The sequence below is a fragment of the Pollicipes pollicipes genome, unplaced genomic scaffold (genome assembly GCF_011947565.3).
Source record: "Pollicipes pollicipes isolate AB1234 unplaced genomic scaffold, Ppol_2.1 Scaffold_6138;HRSCAF=7277_pilon_pilon_pilon, whole genome shotgun sequence".
In the NCBI taxonomy this organism is placed as follows: Eukaryota; Metazoa; Arthropoda; class Thecostraca; order Pollicipedomorpha; family Pollicipedidae; genus Pollicipes; species Pollicipes pollicipes.
The window spans coordinates 29,987,380-30,006,868 of record NW_023596818.1 but is presented as its reverse complement, the minus strand read 5'-3'; the positions used below and the strand labels follow the sequence as shown (position 1 = coordinate 30,006,868).

Below are 19,489 nucleotides of genomic sequence, written 5' to 3'. Positions count from 1 at the left end.
GGGCATTCCACCTTTCAGGCATTAAAAAAAAAACACTGATGAAAGCATAGGACCACTAACAAGTGAGAGAGGTACTGGGTACTGGCACTGAAGCACCAACAAGAGATAATGATTAACATTTTAATATCAATTACAATTTCACATAATGCTTCCTACACTTTGGTAACAGCACTACACTTTTTCCATAACAGCTGCAGTCATCCCACATCGTGTCATGAAGAGGCAGAATCTGTTGAGGGCCTTGTCAGCTGTTGCGGGTTAGAGGTACCACTTTTTAGCTATTCTGATCTGCATGTTGCTGTGTGTGGCGTGCTTAAAAGTGGTACCTCTTCTGGTGTGAAGGAGGCCAGTACAAATGAAGTTTGTGGTTGGCACAGAGGGAAGCAAGGGTCAGTTACTGAGAAGTGCATTGGTTGAAGTTTAAACCAGTGTGTGGCTATGGACCATGTGCTGCATCATGCGTTATATATTTATCATACATAGCTGTGATAACCTAAACCAAAGTGAGCATCGAAAAGAGTCGCTGTGGTAAACACCTTAGGGGAGAAATCAAAACCTAGTACAGCATTTTGTTGAGTTTGTGGGATAATTGCCTAATGTTTGCATCTTTATTTCTCCAAACAAAGTGTTTCAAGCTTTGGTAGCATTTGTTACTGAAGCACATTGACAAGCTAGTGTGTTGCAAACATTGCAAACACATCTGTTGTAAAAAAATGAGGCAAATTAAACACATCACTTTCATGATGGGATGGAAGATTTCCAGTGAGATTCCCCCAGCAGGAGAGACTACTTCAAACTGTAAATCTGAGCTATTCAGAAATTTTTAAGAAAACTGGTATTGTCAATCAAATTGGGCAGGTCAGATCTAACAATAAGATAGGTACAAAAATGTACCAGACACCCTTTGTCTTAAAACTGTCTTATATGAATTATCCGGCTGAATCCCCTTATATTCATATTTGTGATACCATACAAATAGCCAGCTTGGTGCTCACTCACAATGAACATGTAGTGTAGGGTATGTGGTCACCATGTTCTCTTCAGCATCATGTCATGCGGCTGAACACCAGGAAGCACACCTTACGAATTGGCTCGACATGCCCTGGAACATGGATGGACATGGGTGGTGGTGACCCTACACCTCTGGTTGCAGAGCCTGTGTGCTGCAGCAGCTAGCTGGCAGCCATGAAGTCTGGCGAGAGTGAGGAGTGGGGGACGGCCGGCTGCTCGGAACAGGACCACCTCATCCCGCACGAGGTGCTCAACCCCTTCGTGATGCGGCTTGATGCCCTCAACTCCACGTATGACAAAGTCAAGGTAACCACCACCGCCAGTCTCCACCGGGCATGAGGACCGTGTGGGACGGTATGCCATGTGTATCGCGGCACGCGCCCCATGTGGCGCGTCAAATTTGGCGCAGGCTTTCCTGTGAATGTTGGACCAGGTTAGTGCAAAGGTTTTGTCATAAGTTCCTGTGTCTACATGTTTTGGAGGTTGTTGAAGTATCATGTGAGGTACTCCGCCTGTACCATCGACCACCAGTTCCGTCATGATTCTACCCCTTTGACTCAGCTGTCCGTAATCCACTGTATATACAAATCAATACATAACTTAATCACAAGGTGTAGTGTGTGGTGCAGTCATTCCGAGTCTAGTTTGCCAGCATCGGATCTGTGCCGACCATGGCACGACTGCTGTTTTTGCATACAACGTGTCATTTGCAGCCTCGTTTTTGCACGAAATTGTCGTTACGTCCGGTCTTGTCCTATACCCTTTTTGGTACGTTCGTCCCTGTTCTTTATTCGATACCCAACGTGATGTCTTTTTCGTCCTCGTTTCCGTACCCCATGTCGTGTCTTGCTCGTCCTCGTTACCAAACCCCCTGACGCGTCCCTCGTCCTCGCCGCACCCGGTGTGGTCTGTCCAGTCTTGCACGGCGAGTCTTGTGATGTGTGTTCTCGCGTTTCGCGTCTCGCGTCCGCGCCGCCCGCCGAGCGCGACACGTTGCGCGCGCCGGCCTTGACCGTCACTTAGCGCGTGATTGGCCGGGTCGCCGCCAGGTGGCCGTGCTGACGGTGTTTGTGCTGCCGCTGCGGATCGTCGGCCTCTGCCTGTGCGTGCTGTTCGGCTGGGTGTTCGCCTGCATCGGCCTGTACGGCCTGTCGGAGGAGGACCACAACCGGCCGCTGCGGGGATGGCGCAGGTCAGGTCACCCCCGCCGGTGCCGGCTTGGCTAGAGGTGCCGCCAGCCGCACGTGCTCGCGCACGCTGGTCGCCGACCCCGCACAGCGGAGACACGCACACTGACAGTCACGCGTGCGCGGACACTCGGCCCTGTACGCGACTCAGACCTGTGCGCTGCCGTCTGAGAATAGACGGGCGCCGAAGCGTCCGACGCTCTGACGCACGTTACCCGGGCCCCCTGCAGTCCCGTCTAGGGTTCGGATGTAGCGCCTCCTTTTTGAGTTTCGGCGTGGGGGGTACGAGACCCACAAAGCCAGGCATAGATGCCTCCTTGACCTGACCTTTCGGTTGTCGCTTTTCGTGCTTCTCGGGGGTGCCAGTAGTGTAGCGATTAACGCGTCTGCGTTAGCCATTGCGCGTCTGGGAAACCAGAGGTACGGTGTTGAATTCCCCGCGGTACCCGCCCTTCCTGCCAGGGTGAGAGGCAGGCGATGCCATATAGCCCTGGCAGCTGAGTGCGTCGTGCAGCCTCAATGACGCACATACAAACCCGTAGTTCTCACGGGCTTGCGGGGCTCGCCAAGCGCAGACATGCCCTCTCCCCCCCCCCCCCGCCCCGGCCTGAGCTCAGCACGCTGCGGGGGGTTAGCGCCGCTAAGCCGCCGCGAAGCCGCCGCGACAGGCAGCGTCGATAGGCTGGTAACGGCTGGTGTCCGCCCGGCATATCCCTGAGCTGGCATCGATGCCGGACTGAGTTCTGGCTCGGTTCCGGGCTTTGGCATTGACCCACGCGTCGCAGCGTGCGCGAGAGGCCGGCCTTGGCAGGTGTCATCCAACTTCACCGCCTGCTGGTTTTGCCTTCGCGTCGTTCGCTAGGCAGTTAGTCACTGAGTTTTATGTTCGCACCAATCGCCTTGGTTATTTGCGTCAGCCGCGCGCGAGACACAGGCTAAGTACACTGGCACTGGTTTATTGTGAGACATGCTTACCGTGTTTCCAAAGCAGTGGGTTTCCCACAATCGTGCAGTGATATTGTCACCAGATGCAGTGTTTGCTGATGGATGCAGTAAAGAAGCTGTTACGCCCCATGCAATCAGTGTTGGCTTTGCTTCTAAGCAATTGCAATTTGCTGCCATCGCCCATGTCTACAAAGTCGACGCTGTTGCCCCGCCGCAGAAGTGTGCCGCCCGTCTAGCGGCGTTGTCGCCAGTGTGTATGTCCCGTCCCCGGCCATTCCGCCGCCGCCTGTGCGCCCAGTTCGCACCCCGCCCTCTCCCTCCCCTGCTGCCATGTGCGTCCCCCCCCCCTTCCCCGCCCCCGGTGACGCCGGCCCGGCTGCGCAGATGGCTGCGCTGGGTGGTGCTCTTCTGCACCCGGTCCGTGTTCGTGTCGGCCGGGTTCCCCTGGGTGAGCGTGCGTGGCCAGCGCGCCGACGCCGTCCAGGCACCGGTGCTGGTCGTGGCGCCGCACTCCAGCTACTTTGACGTGCTGCCCGTGATCGTCATGGCGGCGCCCAGCGTCGTCGCCAAAATCGAAACATCCCGCTCGCCCATGTTCGGCAGTAGGTACCGGGGGCAGGCCGGGCGCGGCCTCAGCTTCTGGCCGGGGGCCGGCCGCGCGCTCTCCTCGACACCGTCCTACTCCGCCTCGCTCCCATCCTCGGCTCGCTCTCTGTCGGCGCCGCCGGCCTCGCTCTGTGTCTAGCTCTCCCTCCTCGCCCGGCCTTCGGTGTGCCCTGGCACGCGCTGTCCGTCTCCGTCCGGCCGACCCGACCTGACCTGACCTGACCTGACCTGACCTGACCCGACCCGACCCGACCCGACTCGGTTCGGCGGCGCACGTCTGTGTAGCGGCTCGGGCGGGCCGGGCTCGGTAGAAGCGTCCAGCTGCACCGCTGGTCCGGGCGCGCCGCCTGGGGCTGTCAGTGGCGCACACTGCCAGGCGGCGGGGCATGGCCGGGGCCGCGCCGCCACCGGGCGCCGGCCGTCACGACCTGACGTCATCGACCGGGTGCTCCCGCCGGCGCGCCGCCCACCCCGCCTCGTCCGCGCACTGGCCGGCCGGCTAGACCGCATGCTGCACGCTTCGTGACCGCATGCTGAGCAGTCGGTGGCTGGCTGGGCATCGCTATGCGTGTTGGGTGTGCGCCTCTCCCACTCCTGTCTGTGCAGGTCGTCGTGGCATGCCCCACGGTCTGATGCCTGTCCGTTTTGCCTCCGTCTGCACTCTGGATGTCTTTCTTGTTGCGGCATGCGACGCGCGTCGCTAAATAAGTCACGTCTTGTCCGTTAATGTAGCTGCCTGGTCGGGTCGCGCAGACGCGTCCTAGCGGCGACCTCGATAGCCTGCGGCGGTGGTCGGGACGAGCGCTGCCCGGGTCACGTGACCTTACTGCCGGAGACCTGGCATCGCGCGCCGCTGCAGAATGACGGTAAGGGGCCTCGAGCGAGCGTTGCTGCCGTCGCGCGCCGGCCGGCCGCTTGAGCCTAGCCTGCGCCGTGCGGCGAGAGGAGACAGCGGCGCCAGAGGGCCGGACGGGCGCCGACATGCCCCTGGTGCGAGGGAGTCCGGACGGCACGCGCACGGGCTCGCTCGGCAACGGTCTGCGCTCTTCTCCGGCACGGACAAACGAGTGGAGGGGAGTAAGTTCGAGGCGCCCCGTGATCGTGAGCGCCTGTGTAGTAAGGGACCCGGAGCCGTTTCTTTTTTTTGTATCGTCACCTCTCTCTGGTTTGTAGTTGCATCGTACGCTATTTTTACGATACGTAGTGGCTCTGAGCTAGAGACTTGTCGCCAATTAAGTGGTAGAGATCTTTCCAGCCCTGAATCTTCGTCGAATCGCCATGTCGTTCGGTGAGTCAAGGCCCAAGTTTTCACCCCTTCCCGTCACTTTTCCTCCAACCAGCTCTTCTCTAGCTGGCCCCCTTTGTTTTGTAGCTTGGTTAAGGCCCGGGACGTAGTGGAGGGTCCCAGTGACGGTTGCATGCCAGCCGGCTGAAAGGAGACGCTGCCACCTTCTGGCTTTTACTGGCTTCTGCCAGATGAAAATGGCGTAAACTGGCTGAAAATCAGCAATCCATAGGGCTTCTGTTCGGCCAAGTAAGCATCCTGTTTCGGTCACTGGTGTTTTCTGTCCAGTCAACACATCCGCAAAGCACACTGGTCAGCAGCATGCCCAAAACAATCGGCGCGTTTGCTATAACTAATGCATACATTGGTACGCGAGCCTTTGCCCCAGCATCATGATCGTGGCTTATGTGATGCGGGACTATTTCGGTGACAGACTGTACTCGGAGGCACGGATGCATTATCCAGCACGTGATACAGATATATAACATCATACAAATGAGCTTGACAGAAACGGAGCACCATATAATCTGCATCATGTCATTGGGCACTAACTGATCAGCGAATTAGGGAAATAATAGTCAAAACGGCTGACATAAATAGAGAGAGCTCTGTCAGCCATTTTCTGGCGTGGCGTTGCCACCTTTGTGATATGGATGGGGAATGTGAACCTGGGCTCGCCAAGTTCATTACGCCTGTGCTAGTGCGAAACGCCCGATTGGTATGTTACAAGCTTGCAGTTGCAATAGCTGTGCTTATCACCGGGTTGAATGAATCATCATTCCAGGGTCCGTTTTGCCGCTTGATTCCCAATATGCGATGATCAGCCAACCAGGCGCTCATGATAATTTTTATGATGTAGTTGGCCTAAACAAACATGTACATCTTATTGATAGTGTTAGTGCAATGCTTTGCATGATTAGATTATATGAAATATTTCGGCGGACTCTCCTAGCTTGGCACCAGTAGCTTCCGCTACCTTCTATTCACGAGTTTGGGTTACACTCATAACCGGCTGGTAGAAATCGGTCCAGCTGGATGCTGCCAAGTGTCCACCCGTACTTGCCAGTGCCAAGCCTGGTCTAGCGTGGTCTGGTCTGGCTTGAAGCGAGGCCTCGCTTGTAACGTTGTTCTCTCTATGACCTGAGGAAGGCGCTAGTGGAATGTACAACCGCTGTTCAGCTATTTTCTGCAGCAGCCTTATCTTGTACGATGAGAAAAGGCTGCTTACTGGCATAATGACTTCTATCATGCAGTGGTTGCTTTGTTTTGCCACCAGACGCCATCATTACCCCACAGTGTACTACGGCGCACTTAATTTTTGCCAATTTCTGCCATTTTTGCCATTCGTAATTGCCATCAGTCAGTTTTAACCGGTAGAATCCGGCTGGCAGCGACTTTCAGCGGGCGGCAGCCAACCCTGGTCCCAGTGTCACGGGAGTCTGCTTGGTGTGCGTGTCCGTGTCAGCGGTTGCTGGTAGCCTGGCGCGGCCGGCCGGCCGGCCGGCGGCGCTCTGTCAGGCAGCGCGGCCGCCACTTCGGCGGTGGCGGTGACTAACCGATCGGCCGACGCCGCGCGCTCTGTTCCCCGCTGCATGCGCGCGAGCGGCCCCCCATCTGCCACCCACGCAGAGGCCGCAGGCGACGGCGCCGCCCGGCGGGAGCGGCCCGCTCGGCTGTCTGGACTCGGCGACCTGACCTGACCTGACCTGACGTGACGTGACCCGGCCCGAGCTGACCTGACCCGGCCCGATCGCCGCCGGCCGGGAGAGAGGGGCCTCTGACGCCGCCCGGCCCCACCACAGTCGGATGCGGCCGCTGCAGGCGGCCAATGCGCGCGTCGCCTACTACCTGAGCGGCTGGGTGATCCGCAAGCGCGGCCAACACTCCACCGAGGTGCCGGTGATGGTGGCGGCGCCCCACTCCACCTTCGGCGACGCCATCGTGCTCTTCTGCTCCGGCCTGCCGTCCATCATCTGCCGCAGCCAGACCATCGGCATGCCGTTCTTCGGCAGTACGTGTCTCACCGCTTCCGGGGGTGCTTCACCGCCGCCGTCCGACGCTGCCACCATCGGCTGGTGTTTCCGCCACCAGCGACGGTCCCAGTGCCTTACGCCACCTCCTGACGTGTCTCAGGTCTGGTCGCCGCCTGGCCTTGCCTGTTTCACCAGCCACCGTCTGACTTCCTTGTCCCCCACTTCCACCACCCTGACCTCACTTGCCCCCCCCCGCACCCCACCATCTGACCTCCCTTGTCCCCCTCACCATCTGACCTCCCGTGTGCCCCCTCCACCATCTGACGTCCCTTGTCCCCCCACCACCACCTGACCTTGTCCCCCCACCACCACCTGACCTTGTCCCCCACCACCATCTGACCTTCCCAGTCCCTTCCAGCACCATCTGACGTCCCTTGCCCCCCCCCCCCACCCCACCATCTGACCTCCCTTGTCCCCCTCACCATCTGACCTCCCGTGTGCCCCCTCCACCATCTGACGTCCCTTGTCCCCCCACCACCACCTGACCTCGTCCCCCCACCACCGTGTGACCTTCCAGTTCCTTCCAGCACCATCTGACCTGCCTTGTCCCCCCCCCCCCCACCACCACCTGACCTCCATTATCCCCTCCCTCCCCCCACTGTCTGATCTTCTCAATCCCTATCCGTACCATGTGGAATCCCTTGTTCCCCACCATCATCTGACCTCTCCAGTCCCTCCTTTCACCATCTGACTGCGTCTGAGTCCAGGGATTGGGGTGTCCGTCTCGTGCCGTCCTCGTTGTCAGTTCTCCAAAGCGCCGGGTCACAGCGGACGCGACCCCCCAGGTAGGTGCCGTAGACCGTGCTCCGTGTGGCCGCCGCTCCGGGCCGGAGGCGGGCCGCCGTCGGCCGAGGTAGGTGCGGGTCACGACCCGAGGCAGGCGTGACAGGAGACAGACGCGGCGGCGGCGCGCGATGCCAGCCCCGCGCGCGCCGCGCTCGTCCCGGCGACAGGGGGTCACGCGCCGGGCAGCGCTCGTCCGGCCGCGCCAGTCGCGGCGACGGGCCGTGCTTGGTCCGTCCCGCCGCTGGGGCTTCGGGGCTGTGCCGGCCGTGGCGAGGCCGTCGTCGACAGCGGAGCATTGCAGGACGGATGTTTGGTTAGACGGCTGTGTATTTGTAAACATACGACCGCGGGACGTGGATGGCAGCGAGCCGTGCTCTGTACATGTCTGCAAATTGATCGTCTACAGATGTCGTCGAGCTATAAAAAGACAGTATTGAAGCGGAGGCATTACGTAAGGCAATGAGTACGGCATTACGGGTCTTGTAATCTCTGTCTTCTTTTATTCCCCTGTCCTTGCATCGTGTCTTCACTTGCTTCGCCTGTCTTAGTCTGTATTGGGTGGCCTTGGTAGCGTAGGCGTGACGCGCAATCTACGGTCGGTAACGCTTGTCATCGTTTCGGCTTCATCCCCTGTTTTGATGTTGTTGCTGATGCGGTCGAATTGAAAGCAAAGCTGCATAGGTTAAAATTGTGGTTAACAATGCATAGTTGTTCGTGGACTGGACCTAGTTCGTGCTGTCCGTTTCGTGCGTCGTCATTGCATTGCCCACACCTCAGTGGATCGCCAAAACGCGCTCGCGCGCCCTAGCTCGGTCACACCCCGTGTGTGCGCGCGCCCATGGTGCCGATGTAAGGCCGGCGGCGGCCGGTGCGTTTCAGAGCTGATCGACTACACGCAGCCGGTGTACGTGTCGCGCGAGGATCCCAACTCGCGCCAGAACACCATCCGCGAGATCCAGAGGCGCGCCCACTCTGGCGGCGAGTGGCCTCAGGTGCGTGGCTGTCGCTGGCCCCGGCTCGGCCGACGGCCGACGCGCTCTCCTGTGCCGCCTCGGGGAAATGAACCGGTTTGGTGGCCTGCATTCTCTCCGTGCCACCGTATTTGGCACGGGTGTTGGTGATATGGGTGCCTTGGCGTTAACGTCCCTGCCGTGGCGTTTATGCCAGTTGTATATCTCAATAAGTACCATATATATATATATATATATATATATATATATATATATATATATATATATATATATATATATATTCAGGTTATACGTGCTGGAGGTGTGAGGGTGTTTCGATTGCGGATGCCTGTGTGAGCCTGAAATGCGACACTGGCCGCTCGATGTGTGCGACGTAAACCGCCGGCCGGCAGTCGTATGTTTCGCCTTGGAAGACAATATGGCTGCCCATCCGGAACTCTGCGCTCTGCAGTGTGTCAGCCCGCCCGCCAGCCGCCCTCGCCTCTGGACGCGGTGCTGCCCACGAGTGCTCGGCCGGCAGCTGTGTGACCGCCGCGCCGCATTCTCCGGCAGATCCTGCTGTTCCCGGAGGGCACGTGCACCAACCGGTCGTGCCTGATCCAGTTCAAGCCGGGCGCGTTTTACCCGGGCGCGCCCGTGCAGCCGGTGGTGGTGCGCTACCCGAACCGGCTGGACACGGTCACGTGGACCTGGGAGGGGCCTGGCGCGTGAGTGGCTGCCGTGCGCCAACCCCACCCGACACCACCCGACCCCGCGCCGCGCCGCCCCGCCCCGCCCCGCCCCCGCCCCGCCCCGTCGCGCCCCGTCGCTCCCTGCCGCTCCCCGCCGCTCCCTGCTGTGCCGTGCCCCGCCCGCCCCGCCCCGCCCCGCCCTGCCCCGCCCTGCCCTGCCCTGCCCTGTCGCCGCCGGCTCAGGTTGGTGGCTGGGCCTCGGCGCCGACGCTGCGGCGAGGCTCATCCCGGCGCCTGGTCTTCGTTTGCAGCGTCGTCATCAGAGATTGCGGTGCATGGGATCGCATAGTTTGTGTTTGGCAGGTGCAAAAAGCTCCGCGCTGTACAAACTAAGTTGTTATGAATGTCGTATGGGGTAGCGCTGCAGGAAATGTCTGAGAGCCATCGAGAAGAATGCCTGAATGTCTTATGGGACAGCGCTGCGGGAAATGTCTGAGAATCCTCGGGAAGAGTGCAAGTTAAGTGCAGGCTGTTGTATCGACGTCTTTCCTGAAACTGATTGCGGTCTTGTACATTTATCTTAGCTGCAAATGAGTGAGAGGACTACTATAGCTACGCTTTTGCTCATCTAAGCTTGTTGATTATTAGCGTGAGAACGTAGGTAGTTAATAATATTTGTCGAAGATAGTTGGGTCAAAATCAAGGGTATTGTCGAGTACCGCAGTACAAGCTACCTGAGTTCGTCATGAATTTAAGTACCGCTTACGTATGTTACGAAAGTACCAGTGTAATGCGCTAACATTACACCCTGGTAACACGATTGCGAGAAAGCTCACATTCATACACGCCAGATGCCGTGATTGGGCATTTGTGTTGGGCATTTTTAACTGGTCAGCACTGGGTCAGATGCTCCTGCCTATAGGGTGTGATGGCATCATTGCGCCTTTTGGAACGTTGCCTCTTACAGCGGAAGCCATTTCAAAAATGCTGCTGCTTCCACTGGACTCATACTGCCTCGATCTGCGTTCTTCTGGAATTAACTCAGTGGAAAAACTACATTTCCTATCTGCACTTCCTGCCGCAAGCATTTTGTGTTGGCCAGTTGTCCGAGGCCGGGCCCGGGCCTCCCGGGCTGAGGTCGTGTGGCGCCTCCCGGGCCGAGGTCGTGTGACGCCTCCCCCCCCAGCCCGCGGTGTGTGAGCTGCGATTGGTCGGCCGACCGGCTGACAGGCGCCGTGCTGCAGTATGTACCCCGGCCTCGGCCAGGGGGTCCCGATCGGAACCCTCCCGCTCAGCACGTGGCCCGGCGGACGGCGTTGACAAGCGCCATACCACAGTGTGTACCCCGGCCTCGGCCAGGGATCCCGATCGGAACCCTCCCGCTCAGCACGTGGCCCGGCGGACGGCGCTGACAGGCGTCATACCACAGCGTGTACCCCGGCCTCGGCCAGGGATCTCGATCGGAACCCTCCCGCTCAGCACGTGGCCCGCCGGACGGCGCTGACCCACGCCGTGCTTCCCGCAGCTGGAAGATACTCTGGCTCACGCTGACACAGTTTGTGAGCTTCTGTGAGATTGAGTACCTGCCCGTGTACGTGCCGTCGGACGAGGAGAAGGAGAACCCCAGACTGTACGCGCACAACGTCCGAGCGAAGATGGCAGAGTGAGTGGCGCGACTGCATAGCCTGGTCGGATAAACTGGGGCTTCTGAGTCGAAAAGTTGCGGAAAAGACATTAGCAATAGTCTTATTCATCGTAGCAAAACCAGGAAAATGGAGATATAGATAGGTTGATATTTCGGCAACATGCCTTTATGGAAACAATAGCAGAAAGCGAATTCACTCCTGCTATTATTTCGATAGAGGCATGTTGCAGAAATATCAACCCATCTATATCTCCGTTCTCCTGGTTTTTCTCCGCGGGATAAGGCTTTTGCTGCTGTCTTATCTATGTGAATATTGTTCTTCGCAAACGCACTGAACAACTCACGTAAGTGTGCGGAAATACTGCATCGTACATGCTCTGCTCAATGGCGTTCGAAGTGGCTCTGAATACTTAAATGCTCGCTTTTAGCGTGGACGCGTGCAACAAACAGATACATTTAAGCATACATAACTGCCCTTTTGTGATGGTACATTATAGCATTGTCATGAAGCGGCTTCTTTCCTTGGTAGGTGTTTTGGGCTGTCACATTGCCGGCCATATTTTTGCGCGTCCGGGACGAATATCCTACATTTTCTCGGACTGGGGTTGCATGTGGGCTGGTCCAATAAACACTAGGGGCTCAATGTACCCTCTTTTTTGTTCCTGGTCATGTGCCGGGTCTTCGAACGTCCGCGTCTCTCCCAACCGTTGTCCGTAAGCGCCGTGTCGTGCCGTGCCGTAACGTGACGACGTGGCGTGACGTGACGTGGCGTGACGTACCGTACCGTGCCGGTGGGTGGGGGTGGCCGGCGCCGCCTGACGCTGCGTATCACGGCGGCAGGGCGCTGGGCGTGCCTGTCACCGACTACACGTACGACGACTGCCGACTCATGAGCAAGGCGCGTGCCAACAATCTGCCCTGCGAGACCGGCCTGGTCGAGGTCACCAAGCTGATGCACCAGCTAGGCATCAACATGTCCACCATCGAGGCCGAGATGGAGTCGTTCGCCGAGATCGCGCGCAAGACGGACGGCCTGATCCGGCTGACCGAGTTCGCCGCCTACCTGGGCATCCCCACGTCTGAGCCTGGGCTGGTAGAGCTGTTCAACCTGTACGACTCGGTGAGTGGGCGCGACGACCAGCCGACCGCCGCGTGAGACGCGTGGCGACGGGCCGGTGCAGGCTGGGACGGCTCGGTGCCGGGGTCAGCGGGCCGGTGCCGGCTGGGACGGCTCCGTGCCGGGGTCAGCGGGGGCACGCGGGCCGGTGCCGGCTGGGACGGCACGGTGCCAGGATCAGCGGGCCGGTGCCGGCTGGGACAGCTCGGTGCGGTGCTGGGATCAGCGGGCCGGTGCCGGCTGGGACGGCTCGGTGCGGTGCCGGGATCAGCGGGCCGATGCCGGCTGGGACGGCTCGGTGCGGTGCCGGGATCAGCGGGCCGATGCCGGTTGGGACGGCTCGGTGCTGGGAGCAGCGGGCCGGTGCCGGCTGGGACGGCTCGGTGCGATGCCGGGATCAGCGGGCCGGTGCCGGCCGGGACGGCTCGGTGCCTGGGTCAGCGTGCGGCCCACCCTGACAGAGTCGGGCACTGGCTGGCACCGCGCCGGCTGTGGATCGCTTGGGACTTGTCGACGGAATGATAACACACGTAGGGGTCTAAACTGTCGCAACAAAACTGCGTAAAAATAGCAGCGTCAACAAAAACAACGCGACACCACAGCATATCAAGTAGGTTTTGTCCATGCAACGCCGTTCTGTGACCAGACGTGGCTTTCGGGTCACGAATCTTTTTTGCGTCTTTTTGCGTCTATGCGTCTTTTTTGCACACAATTTTGCAGCGCGTCCGCCTTAAGACCGCACATGAGCAGCACGCTCCTTCCACACGCAGCCTGGTCCCCTTCGACAATAACGCGTGCTACACGCCGCCGCCGTCAGCATCGGGACGGCGCGGCCTGTGCTCTGACGCGCCCCCTCCCCCTCTCCCCCTCCCCTCCGCCAGGACCGGGACGGCGTGATCGACTTCCGCGAGTACCTGCTGGGCGTCAGCCTCATCTCCAAGCCGTGCAACACGGAGGAGACGATTCGCCTGGCGTTCCGACTCTTCGACCTCGGCGGCAAGGGTCACGTGACGCAGCGTGACGTGACCAAGGCGCTGGCGCACACGCTGAGCATGACGGAGCAGGAGAGCGCCCGGCTCTTCCAGCAGGTGCAGAAGGCGCACGACGACTACATTACGTTCGGTGAGTGGCGCCGCTGGCGCTGGCGCGGCGGGCTCAGGGTAGCGATCTGTCGATCGTCGTTGATCTGTTGATCGTTGATCGATCGTTGATCTGTTGATCTGTTGATCGTTGATCGTTCGTTGATCTGTTGATCGTCGTGCGTGCGTGCGTGTAGATGTTTTGTGTGAGGGTGGGAGGAGGCGTGTGTATCGGTATCCCCGTATGAACCCTGCGCTGGTATGGGGATGTCTTTGCTCGTGCTGGAAGGCTGTGGGGGCTTTGTCGGACGCGCTGCGATGTGGTGTAGCGCGTGGTGGTGTTCTACGGCGTGCGTATATCTGGTGGGCATAGCACTTAGGCACACGTTGGTAGAATGGTAAACAACTTGTTTCGCGTCCTACAGAGGAGTTCCGTGCGCATGCGCAGAAGAAGCCGGAGTACGCCAAGATATTCTTGACCTGGCACGGGCGCATGACCCAGGAGAAGGAGAAGAGTCAGTAGCCGCTGTTGGTGCGCCGAGGCAGTCTTAATCACTCCACGAGGCGCCGCAACTTAAGAAGACAACCAAACGAACATAATATTGGTGTACAACGGCTTTTGCTGCTTGTTTGCGATTGTTATGTCCAACAGCTGTCAAGGTGATGCGGTTGGCACAGCGTGGCTGGCCGGCAGTCATCGGCGTCCGGTGCGGCCTAAGTCTTGCCACGGCAGCGGGTGGTCGCGGTGCGGTGCTGGCTGGTCCCCGCGCCAGCCGGCGGCCCGTTCCAAGGTCAGGCCAGCGGCAGCGGGCGGTCCCGGTGCGGTGCTGGCTGGTCCCCGCGCCAGCCGGCGGTCCGGTCCGAGGTCGGGCCAGCGGCAGCGGGCGGTCCCGGCGTGGTGCTGGCTGGTCCCCGCGCCGGCCAACGGGATGGTCCAAAGTCAGCCCGGTGGCCGACTAGGGCGTCCATCCTGCCTAGCTGGCCTGCGGCTGGGCTGGCCGGCCGGGGGTGTCGCCGGCGCGCTCGTGGGCGGTCCGGGGCGCAGTCGTGGCCCGGTCCGGCCGCGTCAGTGGCGGGTCCTGCGTCCACCTCGATCTGGAGGATCGCGGTCGCGTCTGAGGCCGGCCGCTGGGCTTGGCCCATCCGCCACGGCCGGTCAGACTGGCTGGCGCCGACGCCTGGCGTCGACCTCTGGGACCGCCGCCGCCGCTGCCGCCACTGGCCCCCGTTTTAGCATGAGATTAGCCGGGAACGTTATTTATGTGTGCGTGTTTTGTAGTCGCAGTTTCAACGAAATTGACCGAAACTTGTGCGAGACACAGTGCCTGGAGCGGCCGGCTTTTACGAAGGGCGACCGCCAGGATTTCGCTGTTGCGTGATGCTTAGATCTGGATGGAGTATTTATCGCTGCGAACGTAAGGATAATTGCAGGAGAAAGGTGGCACTGAATCGATGAGGATGCACGTTGGTGAGGTAATTCTGCAACACATTGCGGGGCTCGGGACATGAAAAACATGTTTGGTGAAATACTGGCGAAGAGCCACCAGCCGAACCGTTCTCGGCGTGGCTCTTGCGCCTGGCTGCAGCTGTGTGCGTGTGCTTGATTGTGTGCGTTCATGTTTTAAGCCACGTTTCGCGGCGGTTTTAAGGCGCGGCTCTCCGGCTGCCGACGAGCCGTTCTAGTCGGGAGCCTCGCGTATGCGGGCCGCCCCTGGAATGTTCGCTGTGCTTGGCCAGCAGTCGCTCTCGGTCTCCGGCGCGGACTCCTCGCACCGCCCCGCGGCCGGCGCGCGCGGATGCCCGACGCAGGCGCCGTCTATTCAGTGACTTAAGCGTGTACTTATATAGGCGGCGCTGTCGGACTATACCGGACGCTGGTCCGTATCGTGCCGGAAGGCCCCTTCCACAGGCTGCTGGCCGGGCGCCCGTCAAATCAGACTGTAAGCCCCGTATTATCGTGTTTGTCTGCATAATGGAACGGTTCTGCAATGGCCTGGGGTGTTCTTTGAATGTTGCCAATTTGCAATACACAGAGCATCGGGATGCTGTGTTGACAAAGTGGCGGAAGGAGGCATTTTCGCCCTGTTCGTCCCGTTACCTTAAGGCTTTCGCTCTCCCCCCCCCCCCCCCCCCCCCCCCTCTCTCTCTCTCTCGCTCTCCAGACCAGCCCGCACATTACTCTACAGGCGGAGATTGTTTCCATCAGCCCACCGCAGCCGTGCCAATCCACAGGCGAGGTCGTTCTCGGCGGGTCAAGGGACTGCCCGCGTAAACGGCCCGGCCGCACACCGATCTACAGCCGTGACAGGCTGGAAGCCCGACCCTTCTACGCGCGCGTCAGATGTTTTTCTCGTGGCTGGAATGACTGCTGGGATCGCACTGGAGTATTCAGGGGAGTGCTCTCCTGTTTTCACCCAGCGCCAGCTGAAATACGCGGCAAACGGCGGTCACATCGGTGTTAAAATTAGCCACTGAGCAGAGCTCTCGGCATCTAACTCGCATCCTAGCGGTTCAAATGAAAATTGGCAGCCCTGGCCGATTTCGTCCACAAATCGCCGAGATAACCTCCGCCGCATGAAGTCTTAACTACGCATCGTGGAGAACTTCTGACCAGATACGATGATTACTGAACCATTTCATGATCCATAGCAGTCAAAACAATGCAGTGATAACAGTCATAACAGTAACCTAGTTAAGAAGCTACGGCTAGGTCGCGTGCTGCTGGTTCAAGTTCGAGTCAGCTTATCATCTGCGATTTTTTACCACTTTTCGGTCCACATTCCTTAAATAAGTCGGTTAATCAGTTACTGTGCTCGACCGTTACTTATGCCGTTTTGGCCAAATCACAACGGCGACAACATCCTCCTGGTTCGTTTCTTACCGGGCAACCCTCCGGCGTTCCGAATATAAAGAGCAGGCATCCGGACTGGCCGTTGTCAGGAAGTCAGCCCCCAACGTCGGCCATCAGGGTCCAGATCAAGGTCCAGGAACGACCCACTCTTTATCGACCAATGTCATGGCCCCAAATCAGCTGTTTTAAAACGCGCTCCGGGTGAGGGTCAAATTGACTCCCCCAAGGGCCTTTCTGGAATGGTTTCAGAACGGCGCGGCGCACCCGCCTTACATTTTGCAAGAATGTAGACAATTGAATGGCGGAATTTTATGGCTATCAAGAAATTAGATGAGCCTCTTAAGATCGCTGACCTAAGGCAGGTCAAAATCAGCACACGGATTCCACGAAGTTAATTTCTAGGAAATCGTCCAATCTGATGGAGCAGCAGAGTGTCAGACGAAGCTGTACGCCTCTGAAATACTTTCTTAGGCAACAGCCATTGAAGGACCAAATTTCATTGACCTTGGGTCAGGTATGAAGATCGAACCAAGGTCAAAACCAATCTGTTTATACTCTGGGGCTCGCCGCACTGGGTGGTTTCTGGTGCTCATTTCGAATTGATTGATACCACGTAAAAACATCTTCCATGGACTTCTTAAAGGTCAGAATAGGCCAATGACCTAAATGACCCAGGCCAAGATTTTGTTTTCAGGGGGCATATTGCCAACCGCACTCTTTGTCGCTTATTCAAATGCAATATTCAAAGCAGTCTTATATGATTCCTGTCATCACGACTTTCTAAAGGTCAAAACAGGCCACTGACAGCAAATGAAGCGCGTGACCTTTGCTTAGAACAGGTATCTAGGTTCTGGAGACACTTTGGGAGACCAGCTTGGAGTTTAGCTTTGTTGACCTTATTCGACCCGAAGGTCATGACATAGGAGGCCCAAACTTTGACTCAAGTGAGTTCACGTGCAGGCCAACACACCCTGTGAATTTTGATGTATCTGTGGATACCAGGAACCCAGAGCCCTCTTGTTCCTGAGATCTCAGAGGGGTCATATTGACCTCCACCCGAGCGAAGGGTATCCAACCGGCCGCCCGGGCGAGGTTAAATGGGGCAGCATTAATATTCTTAATCCTCGTAGAATAAGCAGGAGAATGGACAGATGTTGTGTGACGCTTCGACAACACGCTTTTGTCGAAGCAAATATCATTAGTGCATTATATATTATGCTTGAATGGATTTTCATTATCACACAATGAATGTACTACCGATCTTCGTTTCGATAAAGGCATGTACCCAAAATATCAAATCTATCTCTTCATCCTCCTGTTTACTCTACGAAGAAAATGACTATGAATGCTGTTTCATCTATGTGCATAATGCTCCCCGCAAATGCACTAAACAACTTACGGTTGTCATAAACAGCAAAGTGTGCTGTGCCTCTCGGATGAACTTTTGTGAATGTAACCTGGACTTTCAGATTCAAGTTTACTATTCCAGGTCCAAATTAAAAGGGCGCGCTCCACCTATATATGGAGGGTTTGAACTGAAATAGCCATTTTGAGGACCTTTCGGTGCTGTTCAATATCATGCTCCTCTTAAGACCTAATCCCCTAGTTTCTGAACTACACTCCCGCGAAAATAGGAAAAGGTATATGGGGGAGAGTATTTCAAAATCAACTTCGCATTCATGACAGCATGATAACGTTATCTAAACCTTGCCGTTCGAAAAGCCATGCGGCGATGGCGATCCAAGCCATGCCGAGGCAAATGCAATTGCCGAGGTGTTCATAGCTGACGTTCGTGAGCGCGATTTCCAAATATAACGGACGGAATGAAACCATGACGCATTGAGGAGCAGTTTTAGTAACCAGAAAGTTGTGCTATCTACAGCAGTCTTTTCCACGTAAAAAGTATACCAATATTCTATGTCAGCTTGCCTAAGCGTACCTGATGCTCGCTTCAAAATCTTCAACTGCGAAACATTCTCTTTAAAACTCGGTGGCGGGCAACTCTACGCCTGTCGACCAAGATCATGACACCAAACAGGCGTATACCACTAAAAAAGCAGTTAGTTCCGTTAACGAATTTTGTTTTTATTCTTAAAACTGCCGGTTGTCATAGCTCTTGTCCGTGTGAGCTTTCCGTTCATTCCCTTTTGATTTGTACCTTGACGGGTGGAGTTAGAGTTTCAGGTTGACACAGCAGAGGCTAGGTCAAGTGACAAACGACATCTTGATCCTAAATTTTTCATTGGACGACATAATTCAAGCCAATTTGGAGCTCCCCGGCATTTTGCTTTGATTTTGACCCTAAAGGACGACCTTGAGAGCAAACGTTCATCGTTTTGCTGAACAAATCGGTGAGGTTGACTTGAGGACAGTTTGGGCGCAATCGTAACCCCACGTTGAATAGGAGTGCGAATACCACGCCAGCTTCCCGTGAACAGGCGGCCGCGGGTAAGGCTAGGTCAGCTCGGCAGTCGATTTGCTGAGGCTCTAAAATGCAACAAGTGCCTCCGCGAAGTGCAAGTGTAATATGTTGCCAACTGCTAACACCTTTTTTCTCCACATCTGAATGTGATTGAATATGGGATCGTTTTAGACCAGCATTTGTTAACGGTATAGTTATTTGTGAGGACATTGGACCCTTCGCCACCTTGGGACTTTAGCCAAAGATAGTTGATGGTTTTATGGAATGCCTGTGATGAGGTGTTAGAGCAATAAATATTTCCGCAAACACGTGTCCATGCCAATGGTGCTAGTGTGGCATTTCTGTGAATTCCCTTTCCCGCTGTCGTCAGGTGTATCGGTGTAGATAGGTTTATCAGTGTGGTTAGCCGAACATGATGAAAACCTGAGGATGTTAGGATGTTACAGCAATGCATGCACTATAACCTCGAAGGTACTTGCCGGCTATGTGCTTCGAACCCACGATCATGTAACCGTAGACCAAAACGCTGACCGCTACACTATCGAGTGCGAGACCCTCTCAGGTCCCTATCGGCACTGAATGACATATCACTACGGCTGGAGACATAACCGTCCGAAACGCCTCGTGAGCATTCATGTCATTCGCGTTGGCGATAATCCAAAAACAATGGTCGGATCTCTGAATGGCTGACATGCAGTCCGACTGCGCCAACGCTGCTAGCGTGACCACCTTGGCAAATTATATTAAAATTGCGCTATAGAGTGCATGCTTGGCTAAGTATGCGTAAGTAGGGCATGGTCACGTCCCAAATGCCCTCGCATAGCCCAGTACAAAGAGCCACACTTGTTACAAACACGATAATCATATGGGAGAGATCAAG

General features: G+C 57.0%; 1 protein-coding gene across 1 annotated transcript; it reads left to right on the top strand.

Moving 5' to 3' along the window:
* Positions 1-1,209: 1,209 nt before the first annotated feature.
* Positions 1,210-14,175, top strand: LOC119105717 (lysophosphatidylcholine acyltransferase 2). Its single transcript, XM_037229197.1, has 9 exons — positions 1,210-1,317; positions 2,061-2,203; positions 6,837-7,045; positions 8,733-8,845; positions 9,377-9,531; positions 11,021-11,158; positions 11,981-12,260; positions 13,139-13,379; positions 13,762-14,175. The coding sequence occupies exons 1-9, from the start codon at positions 1,276-1,278 to the stop codon at positions 13,857-13,859; spliced, it is 1,419 nt and encodes a 472-aa protein (XP_037085092.1). The 5' UTR covers positions 1,210-1,275; the 3' UTR covers positions 13,860-14,175.
* The last annotated feature ends 5,314 nt before the right edge of the window (positions 14,176-19,489 follow it).